General features: G+C 38.2%; 1 protein-coding gene across 1 annotated transcript; it reads left to right on the top strand.

Annotated features, from left to right (window-relative positions):
• Nucleotides 1-3410: 3410 nt before the first annotated feature.
• Nucleotides 3411-18048, top strand: LOC131688056 (uncharacterized). Its single transcript, XM_058972201.1, has 3 exons — nucleotides 3411-3482; nucleotides 15644-15778; nucleotides 16745-18048. Exons 1-3 carry the CDS (start codon nucleotides 3411-3413, stop codon nucleotides 18020-18022), a joined length of 1485 nt encoding a protein of 494 aa, XP_058828184.1. The 3' UTR covers nucleotides 18023-18048.
• The last annotated feature ends 7255 nt before the right edge of the window (nucleotides 18049-25303 follow it).

Genomic DNA, 25303 nt, shown 5'->3' with positions numbered 1-25303 from the left:
TAGCCATTTACGCAACACCTTTCATTTGAAACTAAGTTTGGTTGAATCAGTCTAGCCATACTTCCGCCGGGGCATCCAGAACCGATGATGGTGGCCAATGTAGCAAAAGAGACTTTGAATGGCTGTTAGTGACCTAATACTACAAATCGAAGCAGTTGTGGTCATATTGTGGAAAAAATTTCAGAGCAATTGCAATACCTTTCTATTGAAAAAGGTAAAGCGCTTATAATATCAATATAATTTGAGCGGATCCTGAGATACACCGTTTTGAAGAGAAAAAAACCGCAATTTTCCCAACAAAGTAGCGCCGCCGCGTCGAATAAAAAGCGGCCGTGAAATAACAAATCGGGCTCGGGAACAATTCCACTGTCGGGGAACTCTGCACCGGAATAGACTAGATCCTCCGCCGGGGACCAGTTAAGTACTACGCGAAGCAGCACCGGATTCGGGTCATCAGGGTGCCAGCGAACCGGACGCCAGGCTCCACTGGAATCGCCGGAACCGGAAGCTGCGCTCCACCCGGAATCGCTGGACAAACCTCGGCACCTACTGACTGGTCCATTGAGTAGGGTAGGTCCACCACCGTGGACTAGATCGGGTAGATCGGAACGAAGTGGGGAGCTAAATGGCTTACGAAAACAAGGATCGGTATCGGGATAAATTCACCGCCGAGGAATTCACAATTGGGTAGATTCTAATTGCCTGGGAGCTGATTGACTCACGAAACACACATCGGTACCGGAAAAATAGAGTAGTTTCACCGCCGGATACTGTCCGAGTAGATCTCGATAAAGCTGGGAGCAAAGGCTCAAGAAAGCGGGTATCGGTGTCGGAGAAATTAATACAGTCGGAGTAGGGTGGGAGATGAATGTTTAATGGAAACTGGAGCTAGTGGCTCATGAAATCGGCAGCTAAATGGCCCCTTAGCTAAGACGAAATGGCGAAATTAATGATCTCAACGAACTGAACCCCGAAAGGTATGAGAGAGGACTAACTCGGAGCAAATCTGTACAAGAATGGCAAAAGGAACATACTCAAAAAATCATTAACATGTACCAAATTCTATCGAATGCATAGGTATATATTCCCTCAACCTCCTGCTGCCAAAATTTTTATTTTACATGAAAACCCCATGGTAGTTTGATTTGTAATGAGAAATTGAAATTTTTATTTCAAGTTCACGAAAGTATAGTAAATGTCAAAATTAGACAACACCGCCATTTACAGTTGTGATTCGCTGATTGGGCCACACCCTCTGTCCAGCTAACGAATTTGATTCAGGGGTAGGCTGAGGTTATCATATCACATATATTTTGTGCGTACCCAACATTTCACCTCGGTCCAGCACTATGGATCCCGTTTTTTTGGTTACTTCACCCCAAAAAGAGAATATAGGGTAAGCGTTTTTACATGTCTCGTGTACTAGTCGTTGACATATTTGTAAAAGGTATTATTTATTGCTGTTTAACCGGGACAATCTGGTCCGGTCCAGCTGATGTTGGATACGAAATACTTGTTAGACAGCTTCCTTCCTGATTTGATTCGCTAGTTAGACCGATAATGCATCTGCTCACATCTCTAATTATTGTCAGTTTAATTGTCAATAGGAGATTTTGATATTCAGATGCGTTTTAGTTGGACAATGATCCACCTAGCGGAGGTCCAACTAAAAAGCGGTCCAGTTAAAAAGTGACCAACCAGCGAATCACGACTGTAGCAGGTTATTTTGTGCTGATAACTATTATTACCAGTGTATTCACAACAAAATCACACAATTACAGCTAAATCTACTGTTTTATTTTTGTTTTGAGTACATTGAATCTAACTATTATACACAATATTAGGGTGACCATACGTCCTGGTTTCCCAGGACATGTCCTGGTTTTTCAATAACTGTACTGGTGTCCTGGGAAGTCGAGGAAAACGCTTAATTTGTCCTGGTTTTTCTCCTATAAGCTGAATATCCTAATATGTTTCTATTAAGTCTTCGCTTTATTCACTCGGCTCCAGATTGCTATTACAATCGACCGCAACCATAGCTGCAACGCTTACTCATCCTCAATCGGAATACGATACGACAAACAAAACTTAATACACTCGAATCTCCCAATTGTACCTTCTGATAGAATTTTCTCTTTTCAACATCCTTTTCATACATGAAAATTGAAAAGAGAATCTGTGGTCACGTCTTCCTTCGAAAGGGAAGTAAAACCGTTGGTCCCCGGTCCATGAGTTGATGGATCGATATCTAATCCAGATAGTGGAGTCACCTCTCTGGCGTCGGTAAAGAAGAAGTAAAATCCAACTTCTATACTTACTAACAAATATCCTCCTCCCATGATACTTGTGGAGTGCGCAGTAGTATATACGGCCTCTACCAAAAGCAAGTATCGAACTAACTATTCCTTCCCTTTCTTTCGGCGATCTACGTTCGGGTCTGGCCGGCGCCGGTATCGATCAATAACGCTTTAGGTTTACCAGCCAGGGGTGATCGCACAACAACCTCTCCCCTATGTACCTACGCTGATGATTTGCGTCCAATCTGCCTTTGTTTGCAAGCTTTTCTGACAAATTAGTATTTACATTCGTTGGTTGGTGTTATATTTCAAATATTTCCAATCCGATGTTATGCAGAGACCAGAACTCCAATTAACAACATTGTAATTGAAAGCAAGGACTTGAGTTTACGCACATTTCATCTGTTGAAATGATAATCACATATAGTTTTATGGAGGCGCAATATCATGCGTGCGCTGTATCTCCACCACACGTGTTGACCATATATTGTTAATGTATTAGCAAAATTCATTCAGCTAAGTAAAAAAGTAAAAAAGATTCATTGGTTTAGTTGAACCTGGCATTCGAAAAATTCCTCCATTTCTAAATCATATACGTATTAACATTCAACTACCGCGCTTCTTCGCCGGCTCATTAACATGTGTCGCGGCATGTATCACCACAACATGCATCACGGATTTGGGGGTGCGTCGGTTACAGTTTGCCGGTTCTGATCGGCAAGGAAGGACTTGGAATAACCAGCAGCACCACCAGCTGAACAATTCGCTTCACTTGGGACCCCAGCGATCGAAGTCGTGCGCTGGCCACTTCTGGCGCGTGGTTCCACCGCGTTCACAGTTGTGTAGGTGTTCAACAAATTTCACTATAAATTGATTTCTTTGGCGAAATTTCCGCACATAATAGTGTTGGCCACCGGACTAAGCAGCGGGAACAGGTGACCTGATATTTTGGTGCTGTGGTTTAATTTATTTTGCCCCTGAATACTGGCTGGACCCAGTAGAGTGTATACTCCGAGTTGCCGATATGCCGATCGGTGTGTAAAGGATTAGAAGTGCTAGCGATTCAGAGATTGAGTTTAGTACTGCGATAATAAACTATTAAAGTGGAGAAACATGTGTCGGGCAAGATTGCTGTTGGTTGCGCTTGTGATTGGATTGAGTCAAGCTAGAACGGTGCCAAGTCGTGTAAGTGATGAGAACACCCCATAGAATAGTGCATGGGACCATCCATTTATGGGATGTTGTGGATCAGCTACGATGAAATACAGCCTACTTATGTGATATATATATATATATATATATATATATATATATATATATATATATATATATATATATATATATATATATATATATATATATATATATATATATATATATATATATATATATATATATATATATATATATATATATATATATATATATATATATATATATATATATATATATATATATATATATATATATATATATATATATATATATATATATATATATATATATATATATATATATATATATATATATATATATATGTGTGTGTGTGTAAAAAGAACCAAATCTCATCCCATCACATCTCATCTCATATGAATCATATATCATATCTGTAATCAATCAAATCCGTCTAGTTTTCGTGGTCTGAATGGAGATTGTATAGTAGTATTATAATTTTTAGACAACGTTGTGTTCAAAACATTTTGATAGACTTTCTCGAACATGTGTAGCTGCTGCACTTTGCGTGTATCCACATGTGTTAGGTACAGTTTCACTATACGAGCGAATGACCGGTCAAGGAATAAACAAACATACAAAAAATATCACCATTATGTGTCCGACAGGGTATCTTTCTAGATTTCAATCCATGGAATATTGGTGTTGTAGAAATTTATATTTACTTTGTGAAATCTTAGAACATCACCAAACATAACTTTTGGGGGAATAAAACTGATAAATCAGTAAGCATGGGCCTAATGAAGTGCTTTTAGATTTTTCTACCCCGTGACAGTCACACACCCAGGTACTTGCAAAACTGAAATGATCATAAATCTTTTTGAATGTTTTTGATTCTGGAACTCATATGCTTTTAGATTCTGTGACAATGAATCAGATTCATCTGGTTCGCGGGAATTTGGATTACTCCTTGTGAATTTCAATGAAATATTAGCAATATTGATGTCAAAGTTCTTGGAATTTCCTTAGAAGACTGCATCTCATAATCAGGGGACCATTTGATAAGTTGACCTCTGAATGGTCTCCTCGAATATAAATATACAATGACAAAACCACAATCTTCACAGTAGACAGTAGAGTAGTTTTACAATAATTTACAGTAAAGTCCAATGTTATATTACAATGCAGAAAAAAATAAACTTTAATGTTTCTACAGCAATGTAAAATCGATTTTTAATGGAAACAAGGCTTTTAATCCACCTAACAGTGTGCTGAGACTTTTCTTATAACTCTCATCACTCTCTTCGGATATTATATCGATTGAGAATATTTAGAACTTGATGTTCCGCGATGTTTTTGATAACACATACTACATGGGATAGTGGCAGGACTCAGAGCATCGCTCAAATTAGCATAGGACAACATCAGTGCTAGCAATCTCAAACCAAATCAATGGAAAAAATGGCCCATAAAATAGACATACAAACGAATTATTGCTAATGCTCTGTTAATAAAATATCCAAATTCCTCAATCAATGCATTCAAACTTTACTTCGACATCGACTTTTTCTAAAAGTGAATTCCCAGTAGTATCCTTGATTTGAATTATTATCGCTAATCCTAATGCCAAAGAACAAATTAAAACCTCTTAAAACCGAACCGTTTGGGAAAATCATGATCATTACTGGAATTTTCATTTTCACGAAACTTTTGGATAACCTTCCGTCACTTGCGTTAATGCACTGGGTGCACAGTGCTTTAAAATCTAGCGAAATCATCTTAGGGCACCGCGGGTCTAGCTCAGAGCCATTTGCGCGGCGAGGTAAAACTGTAAAAAATACTAAAAATTAACTTCTATTCCATAAATTTCAGTTCAGCAATTCGAGAGATCGTGCTCACCGCAAGCCATGAAAAATAGACTACGTTGTGAAGCGATGGTAACTATTTATTAAAAAATCACGGATTAATAAAAAATAAAACTATTAAAAAATTTCAAATAGTTTATAATTTTCACAAACTCATTAGGGAAAGTTGTTTAATAAGCTTTCGTAATATTGTGTAGGAAAAAAGCTGAAAATTTCAGTATTTTCTCTATCTGCAACATATAAACCCTTAAGTACACCAATTAATTGGTATACGAATTGGAATAGGTTCGCCAAATTTTGAAAGAAGTCGATAAAATAACCCCTTGAAAACTACCTAAAAATAGTTGTAGTTCGATGCAATCAAAAAATCCCCAAAAATGGAACGTACCTTCTAATGTGGGACACAGTGAATAATACATACAGTAAAGACCCGTTTATATAAGCCTCATGGTGTATTTTAGGCTGACAAAATGGAAATATTGACTAAATCGGGCAATTTTCTTTTTCTTTATAATAAACTGAAGCTGTTAAAATATTCTTCCCGTTCCTTGATGTAGTCTGATAACTATTTCTGATTATTTAATATAAATTTCTCTTAAAGGGGGTTTCTAGCGCAAAGTTATTATTTTTGCATATTTGCATCTTCATGATACGGCAAAAATGCTCAAGACAGGATGTACTTGAATTCAGTCTTGTTCGTCTGCTAGATCCCATCAAACATATGTTCATATGTGGCTGATAAAATCGGGTTTTCAATGTATTATAATGGATATTCAGTATTCGAAGAAGTTTCTTGTGAACGAATGTAGAACGACTTTGTTTCTACTTACTTGGCTACTTACTAGCCAGAAATTCGGTTTGGTGAAAATCGAACTTACCGTCCAAACGGCAATTAATGTTGGAAGTTTTTAAATTATACAGAATTAATTTTTCAGAAAATAGTAACAGAGTAGTAATTTTAGTAATAGAGCAGTAAATTTTCGAAAAATAGTAGAGTACGTGTCTTTAGTGAATTTGTTGAGACTAACATTTAAAAAAACTTTATTGTAGACATGAATAATAACCTGAGTAAATTCTTGGAGGATATAACGTCAAAATTTTTTTATCAAATGATGTGCTGTTAAATATTTGTAAAACTCATCGAATATACTAAACCTCCGAATTTAGCGGGTTCAAAACGATGTTATCTTGACCACAAATTACTGTTTTTGAACATTCATTTGACCTATTCATATAATTGGTCATACAACAAAATCAAATGCTCATCATAATCGATCAGGACCTGCTAGAGTCGAATGGAAAACGCCATTTTTCAAAAAATTCTCTCTACATTCGAAAAGTGTTATCCTCGTTATTATTTATTTTTTACATTTTAACGACATTCAATTAGCTAAAGATTACTGGGAAGGGAAAGTTAAGAAAATTAGAGCCATAGTACTCAAGTAAGAGCAAGGATGTAAAGTATACAGATCGGAAAACTAGAAGTAGCAGGGTCATTAGAACAGGTTTAATATCTTACGGGCTTAACTTTTGTCTTCTGCTAATGAAGGTCGAACTTAGGCAGCATAACTGCGAATCACCCAAGTTCACCAGCATGTGTCTTGGCATAGACAGACTTGTCCATCTCGTTATTAATCATATTACGTTTTCATCTCAACTCAACGCATTCGCAAAATAAAACACATGTTTAGCAAATGTTGAAAGTTATGCAATTTTTTGGTGAGCAGTTCTATGTTTCATAGACATTCCAACTTCGCTTCCTATTAAATAAAGACCCTTATTACAGTACATCTCTTCAAAAGCGAGCTCAATATGAAAGGAAATCTGAAGATTATGATTGATTTCAGAACTGTGGAATTTTCTATTGGAATGTTTTCAGGCAGGTTTTTGATATTGATGTTATTAGACAACTGTGAAATCAAGACCAATAGATCAGCTACATATCAGGATCCTATTCCAACAATTTTTCAAAAGTCCTCATGATGTTTACAACAACAGGCTATCAATGTACGGATAATTCTTATTGTAATATTGAATTAAATCAGTCAGCATCAATAATTTTTTAACTTCGATCCAATAATTTTTTTGGATGGGAGGGGTATGGTGTTAAACCCCAAAGCCTCCTCTTGGCTACGTTGTTGCTTGTAGTTATTTATTTCGCTTCTTATTTTCCAAGATATGTTCCAGATCGATTCGATGGTTATAAGTTAGAAAATTTGCAGTCAGAAGGTTCACGCAAATGCAAATATTTGCACTGATAAGTGATCAAGTTCCATCCAGACAACTTGGAATTGTTCGGTGGTTATTTCTAGCGGTAGTAGATGGAAAAATGAAAGAGAAAATTCGTCTTATCGAAATAATATTTGGCTTATTTAAATGGATTATTACTATGTTGAACAATAAATAGGCGACAAAAGGTAATCTACAAACAACAAACCATAACTATTAAAGTATTTAAAATAGATATTTCATGTCTTCAGTAAAGTTATTCGCAAAAGTAAAAGCTACAAATTTGTTGAAGGCATCATTTGAATACAATCACTTCCAAGCAAATTTATGAAAATATCTCACTCGTAGAGCAAAAGCACAATACCGAAGGAAAGGGCATATTGCCTCCATTAAATTTTCCGAAAATGCTTTTGACCTAAAATTAGCCGTTTTGGCGTTAATAATACATTGAATGTTTTTGGTCTTATTTCTGGCTATGGGAAATGATAAAAAATTTTCGTCCGTATTTAATGTCAAATATCTCTTTTGATATTAGTCCGATTTCAACAATCTATAGCTTGTAGAGCTTCCATTTCTCGACGGTTTTCAGCTACCCGGGACTCGGGAAATAAATAATAAATTTCCCGGGAAATCCCGAGATCCCGGGAATACAGAAGAAAAATAAAAAGGTGAATGATTTTCTTAAAAAAAAGAATAAATTGAAAAGTTTTCAAACCCGTTTGATTGCATGTATATCTGTCCTAAAAGCAGTTTTCAGAAAAAGGCGATTTGGTGTCCTACACATCATTCAATCATTTGATAACTCGTCAATAAGTTTACGCAACATCAACTTCTTTTCTTGGCTGTATGTATAACCTAAATTTTTGTAATCACGGATACGATTGGGACGATATACTAAACGCAGCTGCTGGAGTTACTGTCCAAAATTGGAATTCGATGTTCTGATACGATGGATCAATTTAATGCATAGCAATCTTGAATGAAAAGATTAAGCTGCTTGTGATATATGGAATCCATATCCGTCACAGTAGGATCAGCATCATTCCGAATTAAGTGTGAATCAAAATCAAGCACACAATGGACGAACTGTGCAGCGATGGATGAAGCCTACCATCGATTTCCTGTTACGGGCGAGTACCTGGATTGCTTGATCTTATTCCTTCAAAAATCCTGCCTGCATCCTTGAAAGCGACATTCAAGTAGTTTGGATGCGCATGTTATTGGACAGCTAAAGCGTTATGTCTTTCTTTTGATACATCCAAAAGTTTACAGATATTACAGTTACGGAATAACAAATTAGACGAAATATGCATTCGATGAACCGATTAAATATTTCTGTAGGCGTTCTAGAAATATTCTATATTTTAAATAGCGTTTGCGTTAAGCATGATATCACTACAAACCATCCCAAGTTTTGAAACAAACACTAATCGGTTTTTTAAGAAATTACCGCCATTTCAATTACTAATTTGATTGCATTCATTCAAGATCTTTCATTCAAGATCTAACTATTAAAATAAACTATTAAAAGAAATCTAATCTGATCAATCGGCTCATCGGATATCTCTCGTGCGCATCATTAACGCTTCTGTAAGGAAATGCTTCGGTAAAACGGCCGGCAAATTAATCCATTTTTGCATGAAAATATCAATATTTTTAGCAGTGTTTTGAGACTATATACCTAAAAAAAATCATGACAACATATCAGCGAGCCCAAAGATATATAGTCAAAAGATCTGCAAATCAGTTGGGATGCCGATAAAAATGTTTGCCAAATGTTTGCCGATAAAGATATTTCCTGCAGAATTTCCTTCGCAGAACCTAAGTCTTTTGGAATAAATTTAAAATCTTTTTCCCGGGATTCCCGAATCCCGGGAATGAAAAAACACAATTTCCCGGGAAATCCAAAAATCCCGGGATTCCCGGGAAATAAATTCCCGGGATGGAAGCTCTAATAGCTTGTTCTAAAGGTTCGTATAAGCATTCTAAAAATATATAAAGTGTTTATCTATGTCGTCAATTTTGGCAGATAATTTTAAAAAAAACTGCAAAAACACAATTTTTTCACTTTCAACCATTCATATCTTGGAAACTAAATATCAGAATCAAAAATAAATTAATAGCGTTCTGTCTGGCTGATAGGTCTTTCATTTAAAATTGGTTTGGAAAAGATCGGTTCAGCCATTGCTGAGAAACACGAATGAGAGTTTGTCTGCTACATACACACAGACACTGTCCCAAATCGTCGAGCTGAGTCGATTGGTATATAAGACTTGGCCCTCCGGGCCTCGGAAAAAATCTCGAAAGTTTGAGCGAATTCTATAATTTATTTTCCAAGAAATGTAAAACGGAGGTGATTAAGTAACACACATTAATAAAATCGATGTTTTTCCATGCATTTTTTCTCAGAAATAGGAAATTTTTAATGTGAATTTACTGTATCATTTTATCGCTGGACATGAATGAAATTTATTGTTACCTAAAGTTTTTTTGTAAATCTTTTACAAGAACTCTGCATCGCACAATGTTGAAACAGTAATAACCATAAAGTATATTGTTTTATTATTGTTTTGTAGGGTAAATGCTATTATAAATCCGGCATTCCGAAGCAGGTTCTTGTGGGGCCATGAGTGAGCGTTCCGACTTCAAATCATCATATTATACTTTAACGATAAGAAACAAATACTACTAATGAAACAAATCCATGTATTTTATATCAATATTACAAGGTTTTTATAAAAATTTACAAATTGTATACCAGTACTGGAACATCCCTCCGGAAATCCGAGTAACTGGGAACCAGATGCATTAATTTTGTTTATTTTCACGGATGTTGAAAGTGGAAATAAAAAATCTCCAAAAGTGTCCAAATTGGTTTATAATTGCCATAGTTATGAAGTGTGCAAATTGTGAGAATCCGTGTACCCTGTTGGCAGCGATTCCAGATTTGCAGACCTGTTTGTATTTTACAGAACTTAACAGTTTCTGACAGGTGTGCTACTGGATCCAGACATCTACAAACATTTTCCAACAGTAATAGACGTTTGAGCAAAGGATTGTGATTTTACTCGATAGACGCACTTGGCATTTTCATTCATGTTTCTCAGCAATGGCTTAACCGATCTTATCCAAACCATTTTCAAATGATAGGCTTAACACTCAGACAGAATTCTATTATTTTTTTTTATTCATTTCGTTTATTTGATAGGCACAAATGCGTTAGCTTGGCGGTGCCAAATTCTTTTGTTTTTACATTTTGGATATTTTAAAACTAGGAGGTTACAATATTGAATTTTTTTTTTAAAAGAGAAAAATTTTACAGCTATCTTAAGACTAGAAATAAGATTCTATATACAAGAGAGCGGGAAAAAGATTTTTTTATGAAAAATTTTAAAACAAGGAATTCAATAATAATAGTTTTTTAGGAAATATTTACAGTTATCTTAAAACTAACAATATAGTTTGGTACACAAAAGGAGGAACAAATATTTATGAAAAATTTCACAGATGTTTTAAAACTAGGGATACAATTCTATTGACAAGATGGGGGACATTAATTTTAAAAAAAAGAGGTAAAATTACAACTATCTTAAAACTAGGAATACGGAATACAAATTTAAACTTTTTTACCGGAGACTTATGCATGGCCAAGATATTCAGAGGGGTGCTTATTTCCCAAATCGGTGTAGAAGCAGTTGTATCAAGGACAGGGGAGAGAAGGCGTAGATGGTGACCGGGAGAGAAGAGCAAAACTTGCAACTTTCGGACAAACGGGAGATCAGCGAAACCAATCAGCGCCTCAGTCTAGTAGGTCGGATTGGCGGATGGTATTCTTCGGACCCGCGGGGAATCCTTCAAAAGTCATCGGACCTCGAGTCGCTCTCGGTTCAGTTTCCGTAGTGGTAAGGGCGACGGCGGTCACATATTGGCAGTCTGGAGCTGATCGGTTCCACACGGCAGGAGGAAGCTTCTAAAAACGAGAAATAAAAAGAGAGGGGCTAAATTGGGATATTTATCGTTTTTATGAAAGTATAAATAAGGGACATATAGGGTAAATCACGATTTGCCAGCATATCTCGGACTGGGACATTGGGTGGTCTACCTCGGGCCGGAAGGGAATCCTTTAACTGAGACCTGGCGTCCAAATACCCAGCGCATACCCAGACAACGTGCTCGATGTCGCGATAGCCCTCGTCACAAGCGCACAGACTACTCTCCACAAGCCCAAAACGCCGCAAATGCGCATCTAAGGTGTAGTGGTTGGACATAAGTCGGGACATTACACGAATAAAATCCCAACCCACATCCATCCCCCTAAACCAAGGCTTCGTTGATACCTTTGGGATAATGGAACGTAGCCATCGTCCAAGTTCACCATTGCTCCACGAGGTTTGCCAACTGTTGAGTGTCCTCTGATGACAAATACTAAAAAATTCGTTGAAGCAGATTGGTCTTTCGTATATGTCACCATTTAATGCGCCCACCTTTGCTAATGAGTCGGCCTTTTCATTGCCCGTGATAGAGCAATGAGAGGGGACCCAAACAAAGGTAATTTGATAAGATTTTTCAGATAACGTACACAAGGACTCCCGTATCTTCCCCAGAAAATACGGGAATTGCTTTTTAGGCTTCACCGCACGAAGAGCCGCGATAGAGCTGAGGCTGTCCGAAATGATGAAGTAGTGATCTGTGGGCAGAGTGTCGATGATCCCAAGGGTGTATTGAATTGCAGCTAACTCTGCGATGTAAACTGAAGCGGGATCATTGAGCTTGAATGAAGCGGTGAGAGTATTGTTGAAGATACCGAAGCCAGTAGACCCATCGAGATTTGATCCGTCAGTGTAGAACATTTTGTCACAGTCGACTTCTCGGAATTTATTATAAAATATATTGGGGATCACTTGCGGGCGTATATGGTCCGGGATTCCACGAATCTCTTCCTTCATGGATGTGTCGAAGAATACAGTAGAATCAGAAGTATCTAGGAAATGAACACGGTTGGGAGTATATGAAGAAGGATTAATGTTCTGTGCCATGTAGTCGAAGTACAAGGCCATAAATCGGGTTTGAGAATTAAGCTCGACGAGCCTCTCGAAGTTTTCAATCACCAATGGGTTCAGAATGTCACATCGGATGAGCAATCGATATGAGAGTTCCCAAAATCGATTTTTTATCGGAAGAACGCCCTCCAGCACTTCGAGACTTATCGTATGGGTCGAGTGCATGCAACCCAATGCAATGCGCAAGCAACGATACAGAATTCTCTCCAGTTTGATGAATTGTATGTTCGCAGCGGAGCGGAAACAGAAACACCTGTACTCCATCACCGACAATATCGTTGTTTGGTATAACCTGATCAGGTCTCTTGGGTGGGCACCCCACCATGTTCCAGTTATTGTCCGGAGAAAATTGATCCTTTGTTGGCATTTCTGTTTCAGATACCTAATGTGACATCCCCAGGTACCTTTAGAGTCGAACCAGACCCCGAGATATTTAAATGTGAAGACCTGATTGATCGTTACACCCATTAATAGAAGCTGGAGTTGCGCCGGCTCACGCTTCCTAGAAAAAACAACCAACTCAGTTTTCTCCGTGGAGAACTCGATACCCAGCTGAAGAGCCTAAGCAGACAAATTGTCCAAGGTATCTTGTAATGGTCCTTGCAAGTCGGCAGCTTTGGGCCCTGTAACAGAGACCACCCCGTCGTCTGCAAGTTGCTTTAACGTGCATGAATTGGCAAGACAATCGTCAATGTCATTCACGTAAATATCGTAGAGTAGGGGACTTAGACATGAACCCTGGGGAAGACCCATGTAGCTAAATCGCGATGTTGTTAAATCGCCATGCGAAAAGTGCATGTGCTTTTCAGACAACAGGTTTAGCAAAAAGTTAGTTAAAATTGATGTAAGACCATGCTGGTGCAGCTTTTCTGTCAGAATGTTGATAGAAACTGAGTCAAAAGCCCCCTTAATATCCAAGAAGACTGATGCCATCTGCTCTTTGTTAGCATAGACCATTTGGATTTCTATAGAAAGCAACGCAAGGCAATGGTTCGTCCCTTTGCCTTTGCGGAAGCCAAATTGTGTATCTGACAGTAAGCCATTTGCTTCAACCCAATTGTCGAGGCGAAATAAGATCATTTTCTCGAACAACTTCCGAATACAGGACAGCATTGCGATCGGTCGATACGAGTTGTGGTCGGAGGCTGGTTTTTCTGGTTTTTGGATGGCGATTACCTTCACTTGCCTCCAGTCATGAGGGACAATGTTACCCTCAAGAAACTTGTTAAATAAGTTCAACAAGCGCCTTTTTGCAGTGTCAGGCAGATTTTTCAACAAGTTTATTTTGATTCTGCCTAACCCTGGGGCGTTATTGTTGCATGACAAGAGAGCAAGTGAGAACTCCACTATCGAAAACGGTGTTTCGTTCGCGGTATCGTGAGGAGACGCGGCGTGGTACGTTTTCTGTACCGGGACAGAGTCCGGACAGATCTTCTTGGCAAAAGCGAATATCCAACGGTTTGAATATTCCACGTTCTCGTTGGTACTGTTTCGGTTACGCATACGTCGAGCCGTACCCCAAAGAGTGCTCATCGCTGTTTCTCTCGTTAACCGGTCGACGAACCGGCGCCAATAACTGCGTTTTTTGGCTTTCATTAGACTCTTCATTCGCCTTTCTAACGACGCGTACTGTTGATAGCTAGCGGGTAACCCGTCTTCCCGGAAGGCCTTATATGCAGTGGATTTTTCCGCGTACAGCTCTGAGCACTCTTTATCCCACCACAGGGTGGGAGACCGTCCATGGGTATTCGCGCTGGGTACTGGTTTAGTCTGAGCTTGATTCGCACTGTCGAGAATCAAGCCAGCCAAAAACCTGTACTCTTCCTCCGGAGGAAGTTCTTGAGTGGATTCGATTTTAACGGATATCGCGGTCGCGTAACTCTTCCAATCAATGTTCCGTGTGAGGTCATACGAGACATTGATTGTTTCCGATGGTCTTGAACCGTTAGCAATTGAAATCACGATAGGCAAATGATCGCTACCGTGGGGATCAGGGATCACCTTCCACATGCAATCTAACTGTAGCGATGTCGAGCATAGCGACAAATCCAACGCGCTTGCGCGTGCTGATGATATGGTAATCCGCGTCATTTCTCCCGTGTTTAAGATGGTCATGTTAAAATTGTCGCAAAGATCTTGGATTAATGTTGATCTATTATCATCATGAAGACAGCCCCATACCGTACCGTGCGAGTTAAAGTCTCCCAGAACTAGCCGCGGTGCCGGTAAGGATTCCGTGATATTACATTCCTCCTAGAGCCTCGGTGCCCTACCGAGGCTCTAGACGGAATGTAGATGGATGCAATGCAAAGGTCTTTACCTTTGATTAGAACTTGACAAGCGACAATTTCAATGCCTGGTGTCGAAGGGAGGTTAATTCGGTTGAAAGAATAGCACTTTTTGATCCCCAAAAGTACTCCTCCATAATGGTTTTCTCGATCCAGACGGATTATATTAAAGTCGTGGAAGTTGAGATTTATATCGGAAGTTAACCAAGTTTCACATAATGCGAAAACATCACATTTGAACCTGTTTAGTAAAAATTTGAAGGAATCGATTTTCGGGAGGATACTTCTGCAATTCCACTGTAGGACAGTGATCGAATCAGTGACCTCGTTTGATGACTTAGCCATTGAAGGATACGATCGCTGCAAGGAGGGGCCATTTAGCAGTCAACTGTGTCAAAAATGTTTGCACTATAGGGAGAAAATGTATCAGAATTCTTCACGATTTTATTTTTGGTCGCTCATATGATTTAATGACTTCGATTACAATTAAAACAGTGCTATAAATTAGTCATCTATCCACTGTACGCTGTTAGGTCATCAATGCTTAGTATACACGCAACACCCATAACAGGTGGCAATTTGGACGAGTTCAAAAGTTTCCCTTTCAATATTACAACAAACAATTAGTGCCCTTGCAGCTAGCCCCACAGTGGAAACTATCTGAACGACTTTTTCACAGTCCAATTTTGGTGTGTTTTTTGCATTTTTCTTTTTTTTAAATTTCATTCCAGAGCAGACAAGCAGTGAAAGCATACGCGTACGTGCTGCCAGCCGGTGCCGAGGAAATACGTGATGACATTAACCATTCATTTGTATGTGCGAATCGAACCGACGGATTCTACGTTGACATTGATAATGACTGTCAGGTTAGTTGTGAGTATTTCAGGTACTTGTATTTAGCTTTTCCGATTTTTCGTTAATGTTCAAAAGCTACGAAACATGATTGTATTTTTTCCATTGAAAAGAGATCCTTGCAAGCGGGCTAGAAATTGTAATTATCACTCTCACGCGAGTAGGTAGTAACCGTATGTTCATCTTATCCGGTTAAGATGAGACGAGCAATTTTCAAAATCAAAAATAGCATGAAGAAAGTTTTTTTCGTTCTATTTTAACTAATTATCACTCTTTTCTCTGGAAAACCTGTAAAAAAGTTAACTCAAGTTGAATTTGAACCAAAAATAAATGAATGACTGTGCTACACCGAATAAATAAGTGACGAAGCAAACAACCGAAGTATGGTCTTGAATGCAGTAGTGCATTTTTTGACATTTGTTTCTCGTTTGAACTCACCCGAGTCAGTCAATATTCCGGAGCTCTGCCATCTCTAGTATAAACTGAGAAAAAAATTGTTCCGCTAACTAGACCCGAGCTTCTCCATTACGAGAGAAAAGTGTTCGAACTCTGGATTCTAGTTTTCTCGGCGAAAAAAATATGCTCCATGCATACTGCCCTTCTACGCATAATTGCCCCATGTATATAAAAAATCCCATAGAACATGGGACAAATATGCTTATAACGGCAGTCTATCCATTGGGTAGATTTTTTAAACAAATATTAAAAAATTGAGTTTTTTATAGTGATGTAGAATTAGACCCTTTGTGTTATGAATTTCATGGATTACAGAAAAGAAGACAGTTTTCATAATTTTATTCGACTCGAGGAACTTAGTTGATTCGAACTAGGAAGTTGAAATATAAGCTTTGTGTTGCAATTCTATTAATGATGAATAGTTTCTTTGCATGCCATAGCAGCAATGCATATTGTTTTTTAATGTATTTTACGACATTGTGGAAATGGTTTAATTTTAGCACTATATTTAACGCCATTCACAGATTTTTCATCGATGCCAGGACCGAGCCCGTTTCAGTTTCATTTGTGCTGAGAAGACCGTGTTCAGCCAAATGTATCAAACCTGTGTGCACGATGGCCAGCTAGGATTCCCGTGTGAGGATTCTGCGGAATTCTTTCCGGATGGTGACGGAACCTCCAACGAAGGACAAGAAAGCAACAGTGACACCGGGAAACTTTCCTTTCAATCTAGCACGGCAGCTGCAATTCCTTCCCAGATTTTGATTGCACCAGAAGAGTCACCCAAACCGGTGGCAGCTGCGGATGAGGAGGAGCAGTCCGCTGGATCCGTGATAATGCCAACCAGTGACAATTTTGTCAATGAAATTGACTACCACCAGTTGAATGCAGACACTTTTGATCCGATTGAAGATAACGAAAGTGAGAATACAGCACAGGAAGTGGTGGATCAAGCTGATCAATTAGCCTCGGTCGATGTGAATCAAGTTGCTTCAGAAAATAGCGATAGTACTCAGGAGATAGAGGTTAATGATGAGGATCACGTAATTGAGAATCATGATAATCCATCGCCGGTGGAGCAAGAAAATGCACATGATGCTGTAGTAAGCAACGAGATCATTACAGAAGACAACGGTCAACAGGTGGCCGGGATTACTATTCCAGTAAATAACCCCTCAGTAGAATCCCAATCTCTACTACATGATAATGTCCAAATCATCGAAGAATCTGAGCCCATTGTACACGACGTCCATGAAGCAGAACTAGGAACGACAGTTCCTAGTTTCAAGATAGGAGCTCAGTCTGAATCAGTTGATGTCCAACCCTTGGCACCAACGGATGTCACAATTAATGCAGCAGAGCCGGAAACAAAGCTAATTAATGATGCAAACGTTCAACAACCGAATTTGGAAAATGTCGTTGCCAAAATTGAACTCAATAAAGATAGTAGTGAAGAAAGTGAACAGAAGGTTGATGAACCGTTGAACGTAGAAAGTTCGCCCAACGAGCAAGTACAAACTCCCACGAACGAACCAATTGCGGAGCTGCTGACACCGGAAGATGATTCACAATTGATACCATCGATTACCATCACACCGCAAGCGATCGATCAGTCAGCGGCTAACGAAATCCACCCGTTGCTTGCGGCCACACTTGCCGAACGGCTTGCGGGTCAGCCGTCGATGATCAATCTACCTGAGTTTATCGTCTCGACAGTGGCGGACCTCCGAAAAGGTGTCCCTTCGCCGCCGTTGCGGCGGAGAAAAACATTCCTATTTAAAGCGGATGCGATTTCCACGTAATGTACGCTGTTTTAGGGCGATGACATGACGGCGGGAAGGTTCGCTTTCGCTGGGCGCAATCTTGTGAACCAACTACCATCGTGCGGTCGCGTCAATATAGACGTTAACGTTGTGTTAGGTTTAAGTAAATTAATTTATTAGCGATTGAGAAAATAAAGTCTGGAATTAAATCAATGATAGTGGTCAGATATATGTTTATAATATAAATCTAAAAAGCCATTTTCCAATTTGTATGACAACTATCAATCTCAGAGGGTGAACAGTGAAAGCAGTGGGGTAGCCAGGAGGATGGGGGGGGCGGTTGGGGGTTAACCCTCCCCCCCCCCCCAAACAAAATTAATTGGATTGAAAAAAAATTAATACTGACACGAATTTAATTACATATTGTACAATAATAATTTTGGAAGTATGTTGTCTGATTCCTACATTGAGAATCTACTGTTTTAGGCATCACGAAGACTTAGAAAATTGTGGGAATTGGATCTTGTAACTGAACTTCGAGGTGCCATAGTTGTCAAATTATCATGAGCTCTTTTTGAAGAGATGTCCCGAATTATGGATTAGGGACAAAGCTTCGAGTGGAAAACGAAGTTTAATTAGGTTGATTGTCCATAAACATAAGCTTGCTCACTGAAAAATTGCATACATTTCAATATTTCCTAAAAATCTATTATGTTGAGAATGCATTGAGTTGACACCAAAACTCAATGTGATTAACAACGATAACAATATTTTGGAAAGTAGAAGGAAAAATAGCCTCTAAGCGGGATAGGATATAATAAATATTTTAAAATATTTCAAGTATAATAACATGTATACGAGGATTCGTTTTGGAGTTGTGAGCTTTAATAGTTAAGGAAAGTAAAATTACCGCTCCAATAAATTTTCACCGCCCGATCACATTATTTCGAAACTGTCAACCCAAGCAACCAGAAGTTCGGATAATACTTAAAAAGCACACTTTAAAGTTCACATAAAGTTCTTAGCGAACTTTCAAGCTGCTTAAGCTTTAATGGAACTTCAAAGCTGCTTAAGCCTCTATTAGAACATAAAACGTATTTCAAAATTACTTAAAACGGGAGGCTTATGCAGCTCCCTTATACGAACTTTTGGTTGCTTGGGAACTTTGTATGTTTAGTATCTTTGAAGTATATTACAGCGTAAAGCAACCCTTCGTCTAATGAAATAATTTTGAAGGTTAATCCTCCTAGAAGTAATTACACAGTTTTTATTCTTCAAACAAATTTATTTCAAGATTTAATGTTTTCAGCAAAGTTTTCGAAAAGTCTTAGTTAGCGTAGTTTGATTACCTTGTACGCAGCTTATCTGGGCTCGCACATAAGGTTAGAAAATTTTATAGCCTAAAAAAAGAGCAGAAAAACCCTAAGGTTAAAGCCTCTGCAATCAAAATAAAAAATGCTTTGTTGTAGACATTCCATAACTAATTTTGAAGAAACCATAAATACTCCGTGTGTACAGAATATCGAAATATATTAGACTATATGTGAAAAAAAACTTTTAAAGCAAATTATTCGGATCTAACTAAAATTGATAAATCTCTTCTGCTGTGTAAAAACAAATATATTCACATTCTATTCAAGGTTTCTAAAATCTAGTTTTAATGAAAAGAACTGGTTGTAAGAAAATTTCTTAAATATCAATTTGCTGAATCGGTTTTGTTTGCTATTTTTGGCAAATTTAAGACTAAAAGAAATGAAAGCAATGAAATTGAAAGACGGATAGATATTCTAGAGCGAATCAGTTATAAACTTAGAACGAAAAACTAGGACTAGGCAGGCTCATATGGACATGATCGAAAGGAAATGTGAAGAATCTTTTGCCTTCTGCTAAGTAGGAGTTGGGCGTTGCACCCAAGTCATCATCATGTTTTACCGCCGACGCCGCCAAAGAATCTTCACAAATCCTTGCCTAGAACGACCATGCGATAAAATAAGCAAAAGTAAGAGGTCCCTAAAAGGTCAATCGCTTACTTCATCAGATCGTTGGCAAAACCCTCGTCGGAGTCAGTGGTGTAGTCAGGGGGGTTTTGGGGGTTAAACCCTACCCCAAACTAAAATTATTTAATTCGCAAAAAAAATTAATTGATTGTTGTACAAAAATCATTTTGGGAGTATATTGTCTGATCACTACATTGAGAACCGATTGTTTTGAGGAATTGGATCTTGTAACTGATCTCTTAGATCTTAGATCCTATAGTTGTCAAATTATTATGCGCTCTTTTTTGAAGAGATGTTCTGAAATATGGATTAGGGACACTGCTTCGAATGAAAAGCGAAGTTTGATTGGGTTGATTGTCTATAAACATAAACTTGCTTACCGAAAAATAGCATACAAAAAGAAAAATGATAAAAAATGACGTTTTCCATTTGTCTCATGCAAGTTGAGATAAGTTTTTATGAGCATTTGATTTTTGTTGTATGTATTATCAATTATATGTAGAGGGAACTGGGCCAATTCGGACCTAGTAAGGGTTTATGAGCTATAGAACTGGAACGTGTCAACCGATTCACAAATAAATATTTTTTTCTGAAAGCCTGATCAATAGCGCACATTTTTTTCTAAGGCTACTTTTACCGTATTGTGTAAACACGTCTCACGAAAAGTACATGAAAGGTCCGAATTACCCCGACCCTGCCCCAATTTCGGACCACCCATTTCTTATCGATTTTTTGCAATGGAAATGAATTCCTATTTTGGCCTAAGTTATTCCTATTTGATTTTCACTAAATATGCAAAAATAAGAAAGACTTGGGCCAACCTAAAACTAGGTTATGAGCTATAACGTCGAAATCTGTCAAGCGATTTGCGAAAACTTATGTTTTCCTAAAAGCTCGACCGACAGCGCACACTTTCCTCTCAAAGGGTTTTTCGCGATCGCGTAGCAGATCGTATATGCGACAAACAGTCCGAATCAGACCAACCCATATTCTATTATTCACACACCGATTAAACGAAAACAGTTGATAGTCTCGCCCAAAATATAATATTAAATAAAAGATATTATCCGGCGGATCCAAAATCACGATAATGGATTTGACTTAATATATTGTCGTTGTCTAAAAATTTTGTTTTTTGGCTTACACATTTTTCAAAAAAAGTGCTTCGAAACAACATTCGCCCCTAGCGCACGCACACCAAAACTGAGAACCGCAAAAATTTGTGAAATAAAACAGAGGTACATGAAAGCCATGAAAATGATATATACGCTTTTCATAATATTACCATAGCTGAGATACAGCTGGGGGTTTGAATTAGCCAGCGGTCCGAATTGGGCCACTTCCCCCTACTATATAGCAGGATTGGAAATAATAAACATTTCAAAATATTTCCAGTTAGTAGCTATTAATGGTATATATTTGAGTGTTGAATTAAATGGTGTTATAAAAGTTTGTATACGAGGACTCATTTTGGAGTTGTGAGCTTTATTAGTGAAGAGAAGTAACAATAAGGTTGAATTGAGAAAGGGGCAAAAATCGAAAACGAAAAAAGCAGTTGTTTTCCACACCGAGTGTTAGATCTTTATAAAAATCAATCAGCTTATGTAAAATGGTGTTACAGTACTGCTGATTAATTTTTATGAAGAGCTAGCACACGGTGTGGAAAACAACTGCTTTTTCGTTTCGATTTTTCCCCAGCCTCTGTTCAACCTTAACGCTTAAAAACAAAAAAAAAATAGAATCACGATCACATTATTTCGAAACTGTCAACTTTGGATGTTTAGTATCTTTGAAGTATATTACAACGTAAAGCACCACCTCTTCTAATAATTTTGGTGGTTAATCCTCCTAGAAGTAATTATAAAGTATTGATTCTTCAAACAAATTTATTTCGAGATTTATTGTCTTCAGCAAAGTTTTCGAAAATACTGTTTCAAACAACTTTGTTGAATGGGGCGGGCAAAGCGTAGTTGGTTAGTCGATTGCCTTTTATGCAGCCTGGGTTCGATTCCCAACCCTCTCACATAAGAAATTTTTTTAACCAGAAAAAAACGAGAGATACTACGCTTAAAACCTGAGATGGATCACACTCCGTGATTTATTGATGAAATGAACTTATAATTTAACATTCTTATTAGATTGGTTGGTTCGGAATGGATTCAAATTTCCAACATTACTTGATAATGGTTTCAAATGACCGAGAATTGCTCGAAATTCACGTTTTGGCAGTTACAGCGCTCGATGAAAGCAAAACAAAACATTGTCAGCAGCATACCTTGAGGAACAAATCAAAACAAAAAAAAATTATTGCCAGAGTTATTGAAAGATTCGAAAATAGAGCATGCAGAGTGGCCAGTTACATCAAATTGATCGGAATTTGAGTAAAATTGGATTGAGATAAGATAAATTTGCATCATTTTTTTCGATTTTTTACCGAAAAAATAAGAATTCATGCAAAATCGAACAGAATATAACCTTTAGAGCAAAGTTATTCTGATATTACTGTAATTGATAAATCTCGTTTGCTGGGTATAATCAATAAAATTCACATTGTAATCCAGGTAATCTCTAAAGCTTACAATAAAAAGTTTTATTGAAAAGAACTGGCTTTAATAAAATTTCTTAAATATCGTTTAATATCTCGATATATTGCATTTAGGTAACCTTCATATTTTCAACAAAGTTGTTTAAAATGACATTATTAACAACTTTGCTGAAGACACCAATTTTCTAACTATTTTCGAAGAGTTACTTCTCCATAATTACTTCTAGGAGATTTAATCATCAAAAGATGCTCTGTTTTATGTTGGTTCGTCGAGGTTGTTAAACCTTGAAAGGTGATGGTTTCGAAATTATGTGATCTTGACCGTTAGAAAAGGTCTGGAACATTTATTCCACTTTAAACGGGCACTTTTTATTTGCATTATTCGACTTCATTGATATATTATAAAATAAATTATAAAAGGAATCTGCTAGACAAATTTTGTTTCTGAACTTTCACTATTTTATCAAAACTTACATTAAATTTAAGCATTTTCGAAAAATCAATGATTTTCATCAAAACACCTCCCCCATACCAAATTTCTGGCTACGTCACTGGTCGGAGTCAACTCTATCGATCTCTACAATGACACTGTTTGGTGCATATCTCGAGTAAAGGCTAGTTTACAGTTCGGGAAACGTGTAACGGGATTTAAGTCCCACTGTATTTTAAATGGAGCTCGAGATTTATAATCCCGTGGCGGGAAATGAGTCTGCACAAAAATGACAGTTTTTATAAAGTGTAAACTCAATCTGGGGAAACACAAAAATCTGGTCTGGAACAATTCATCATAATTTTTTTCCGACGGGGAAAATAGTATTTTTTATAGGGTGTGAAATTCGGTGCATCTTTGAAACTGTTGGTATTTTTTAGAAGCAGCAGATTTTTTGGTTTGACAGTTTGGAGAGATCTCGGCGGGAAATGTTCCCTGATCAAATCTCGACACAAATCCCGTGACCCACTTTCCGAACTGTAAACTAGCTTTAAGACCACGAGTCTAGGAGTTTAAGTGTGCCAGAAGATTGCTGGGCATCTTCAGGAATCAGGAATCAGAATATATTGGCTTAAATGGCACGTTCCCCGTGTGTAGTCGGGGATTTGTGCCTTGCCGTGTGTTATTATCATTTCCTGAGCAGAAGGAAAGGACAAGGAGGTGTGGGGAAGTAGAATTGGAAGGGTGGAAAAATAACAGCACAAAAACAAAAACAAAGAATAGGTAAGTTAAGCTCACAAGTAGTTCAACTTGCCTGCGAATAAGCCTAAAGCTCTTTACCACATTGGATAAGAAACTTTAGTATGTCTCTGAGTTTCAGTCTTCTAAACATGGTTTCGTCTATATAAGGACGGCCGAAAACTCGAAATCGCAATTGCGCTACAACTGGACAGTTGCATATCAGATGATATGAAGTAGTCGGATTCACAAAGATCACATGAAAAAGACTCAGTGCGCTGAATAGTTGCCATGTGATAATTGAGTTTTCAGTGGCCGGTTAAAGCCCTGGTCAGCATACCGCAGTGGAGCTTCGAAAAATGTAGGAGATTTTTCGAAATCACTGGGCACGTTTGTTCTAGAAACACTTTGTTTGGCGACACGTTTGTAGATTTCTCCAAAAATTGCGGTGCTCGGACGAAGCCCAGGACCGTATTTTTTCTCTTATCCAACTTGTCGAAGTTGGCAGCGCGGGCTCAGGACCAACGAAGTTAATCGCTGAACCTGCCCCGGCCAATTCGTCAGCCCATTCATTTCCAGTAATACCGGAATGTCCGGGCACCCAGACAAGGTAGATAGTGTTGACAATGCTTAGTTCTTCGATTTGGGTTCGGCACGCGATCACTAGCTTGCACCGTGATTTGTCTGAGCTATAACTCCTTGTTTGCAGCCTGACTATCGGAGCAGAAGTTTATAACTCTGCCGGACAAATTCAGTTTGAAGGGCCGATTGTACCCCACATATAATCGCAAAGATTTCTGCTTGGAACACAGTACAGTATCTACCTAGTGAGTGAGATTGTTCCAATCTCATTTCACGACAGTAGACACCAGCACCAGCATGTCTCTCCATCAGAGAACCGTCAATGTAACAGACCACTTGCGTTTATTGTTGTCTCTCCATATAGCCAGACACCCACTCACCTCGAGAGGGAATCTTCACATGGAATGTTCTGTAAGGAAAACTACATGTGAGTGTAATATCGCTGGGAGCAAGAATATCTTCACCCCATGTAACCATTTGTGACCACTGGTAGCAAGATCAACATGGTTACTGTTCCAAAACCCAGTAACCTGCAGTCTGTATGCACGTGATAGTGCTTCTTGTTTGAGGTGTATGTGCAATGGTTTTATATACTAGAAGTGCCTCAAGAGTGGCAGTCGCAGTCGTGGTGAAAGCACCAGTCAACGCCATGAGCATCATTCTTTGCAGATGGTTTAGCTTTGACCGGACTGTCATCACCTCTTCCCTCTGCCACCACACAAGGCATCCGTATGACAGTATTGGACGTACAATTGTCGTGTAAATCCAATATATGTATTTAGGTTTGAGACCCCAGATCTTTTCAAAATTTCGTCTGCACTGCCCGAAGGCCATGCACGCTTTTTTGATTCTGAACTCAATGTGAGCAGACCAATTCAGTTTGGAATCCAATATCCCGATCAGAAACACATAACAGAAATCTTTCAAAACTATATCTCGCATTGTTACTTGTTATAAATTTCTGTTATTTTAACTACTAACGAGACCTAATTTATAACACAATATGTTACAAAAATTGTTTTCTGTTA

Source organism: Topomyia yanbarensis, chromosome 3 (genome assembly GCF_030247195.1).
Source record: "Topomyia yanbarensis strain Yona2022 chromosome 3, ASM3024719v1, whole genome shotgun sequence".
NCBI lineage: Eukaryota > Metazoa > Arthropoda > Insecta > Diptera > Culicidae > Topomyia > Topomyia yanbarensis.
The sequence above is the reverse complement of the archived record's forward strand: the minus strand, read 5'-3'. Positions and strand labels throughout refer to the sequence as shown.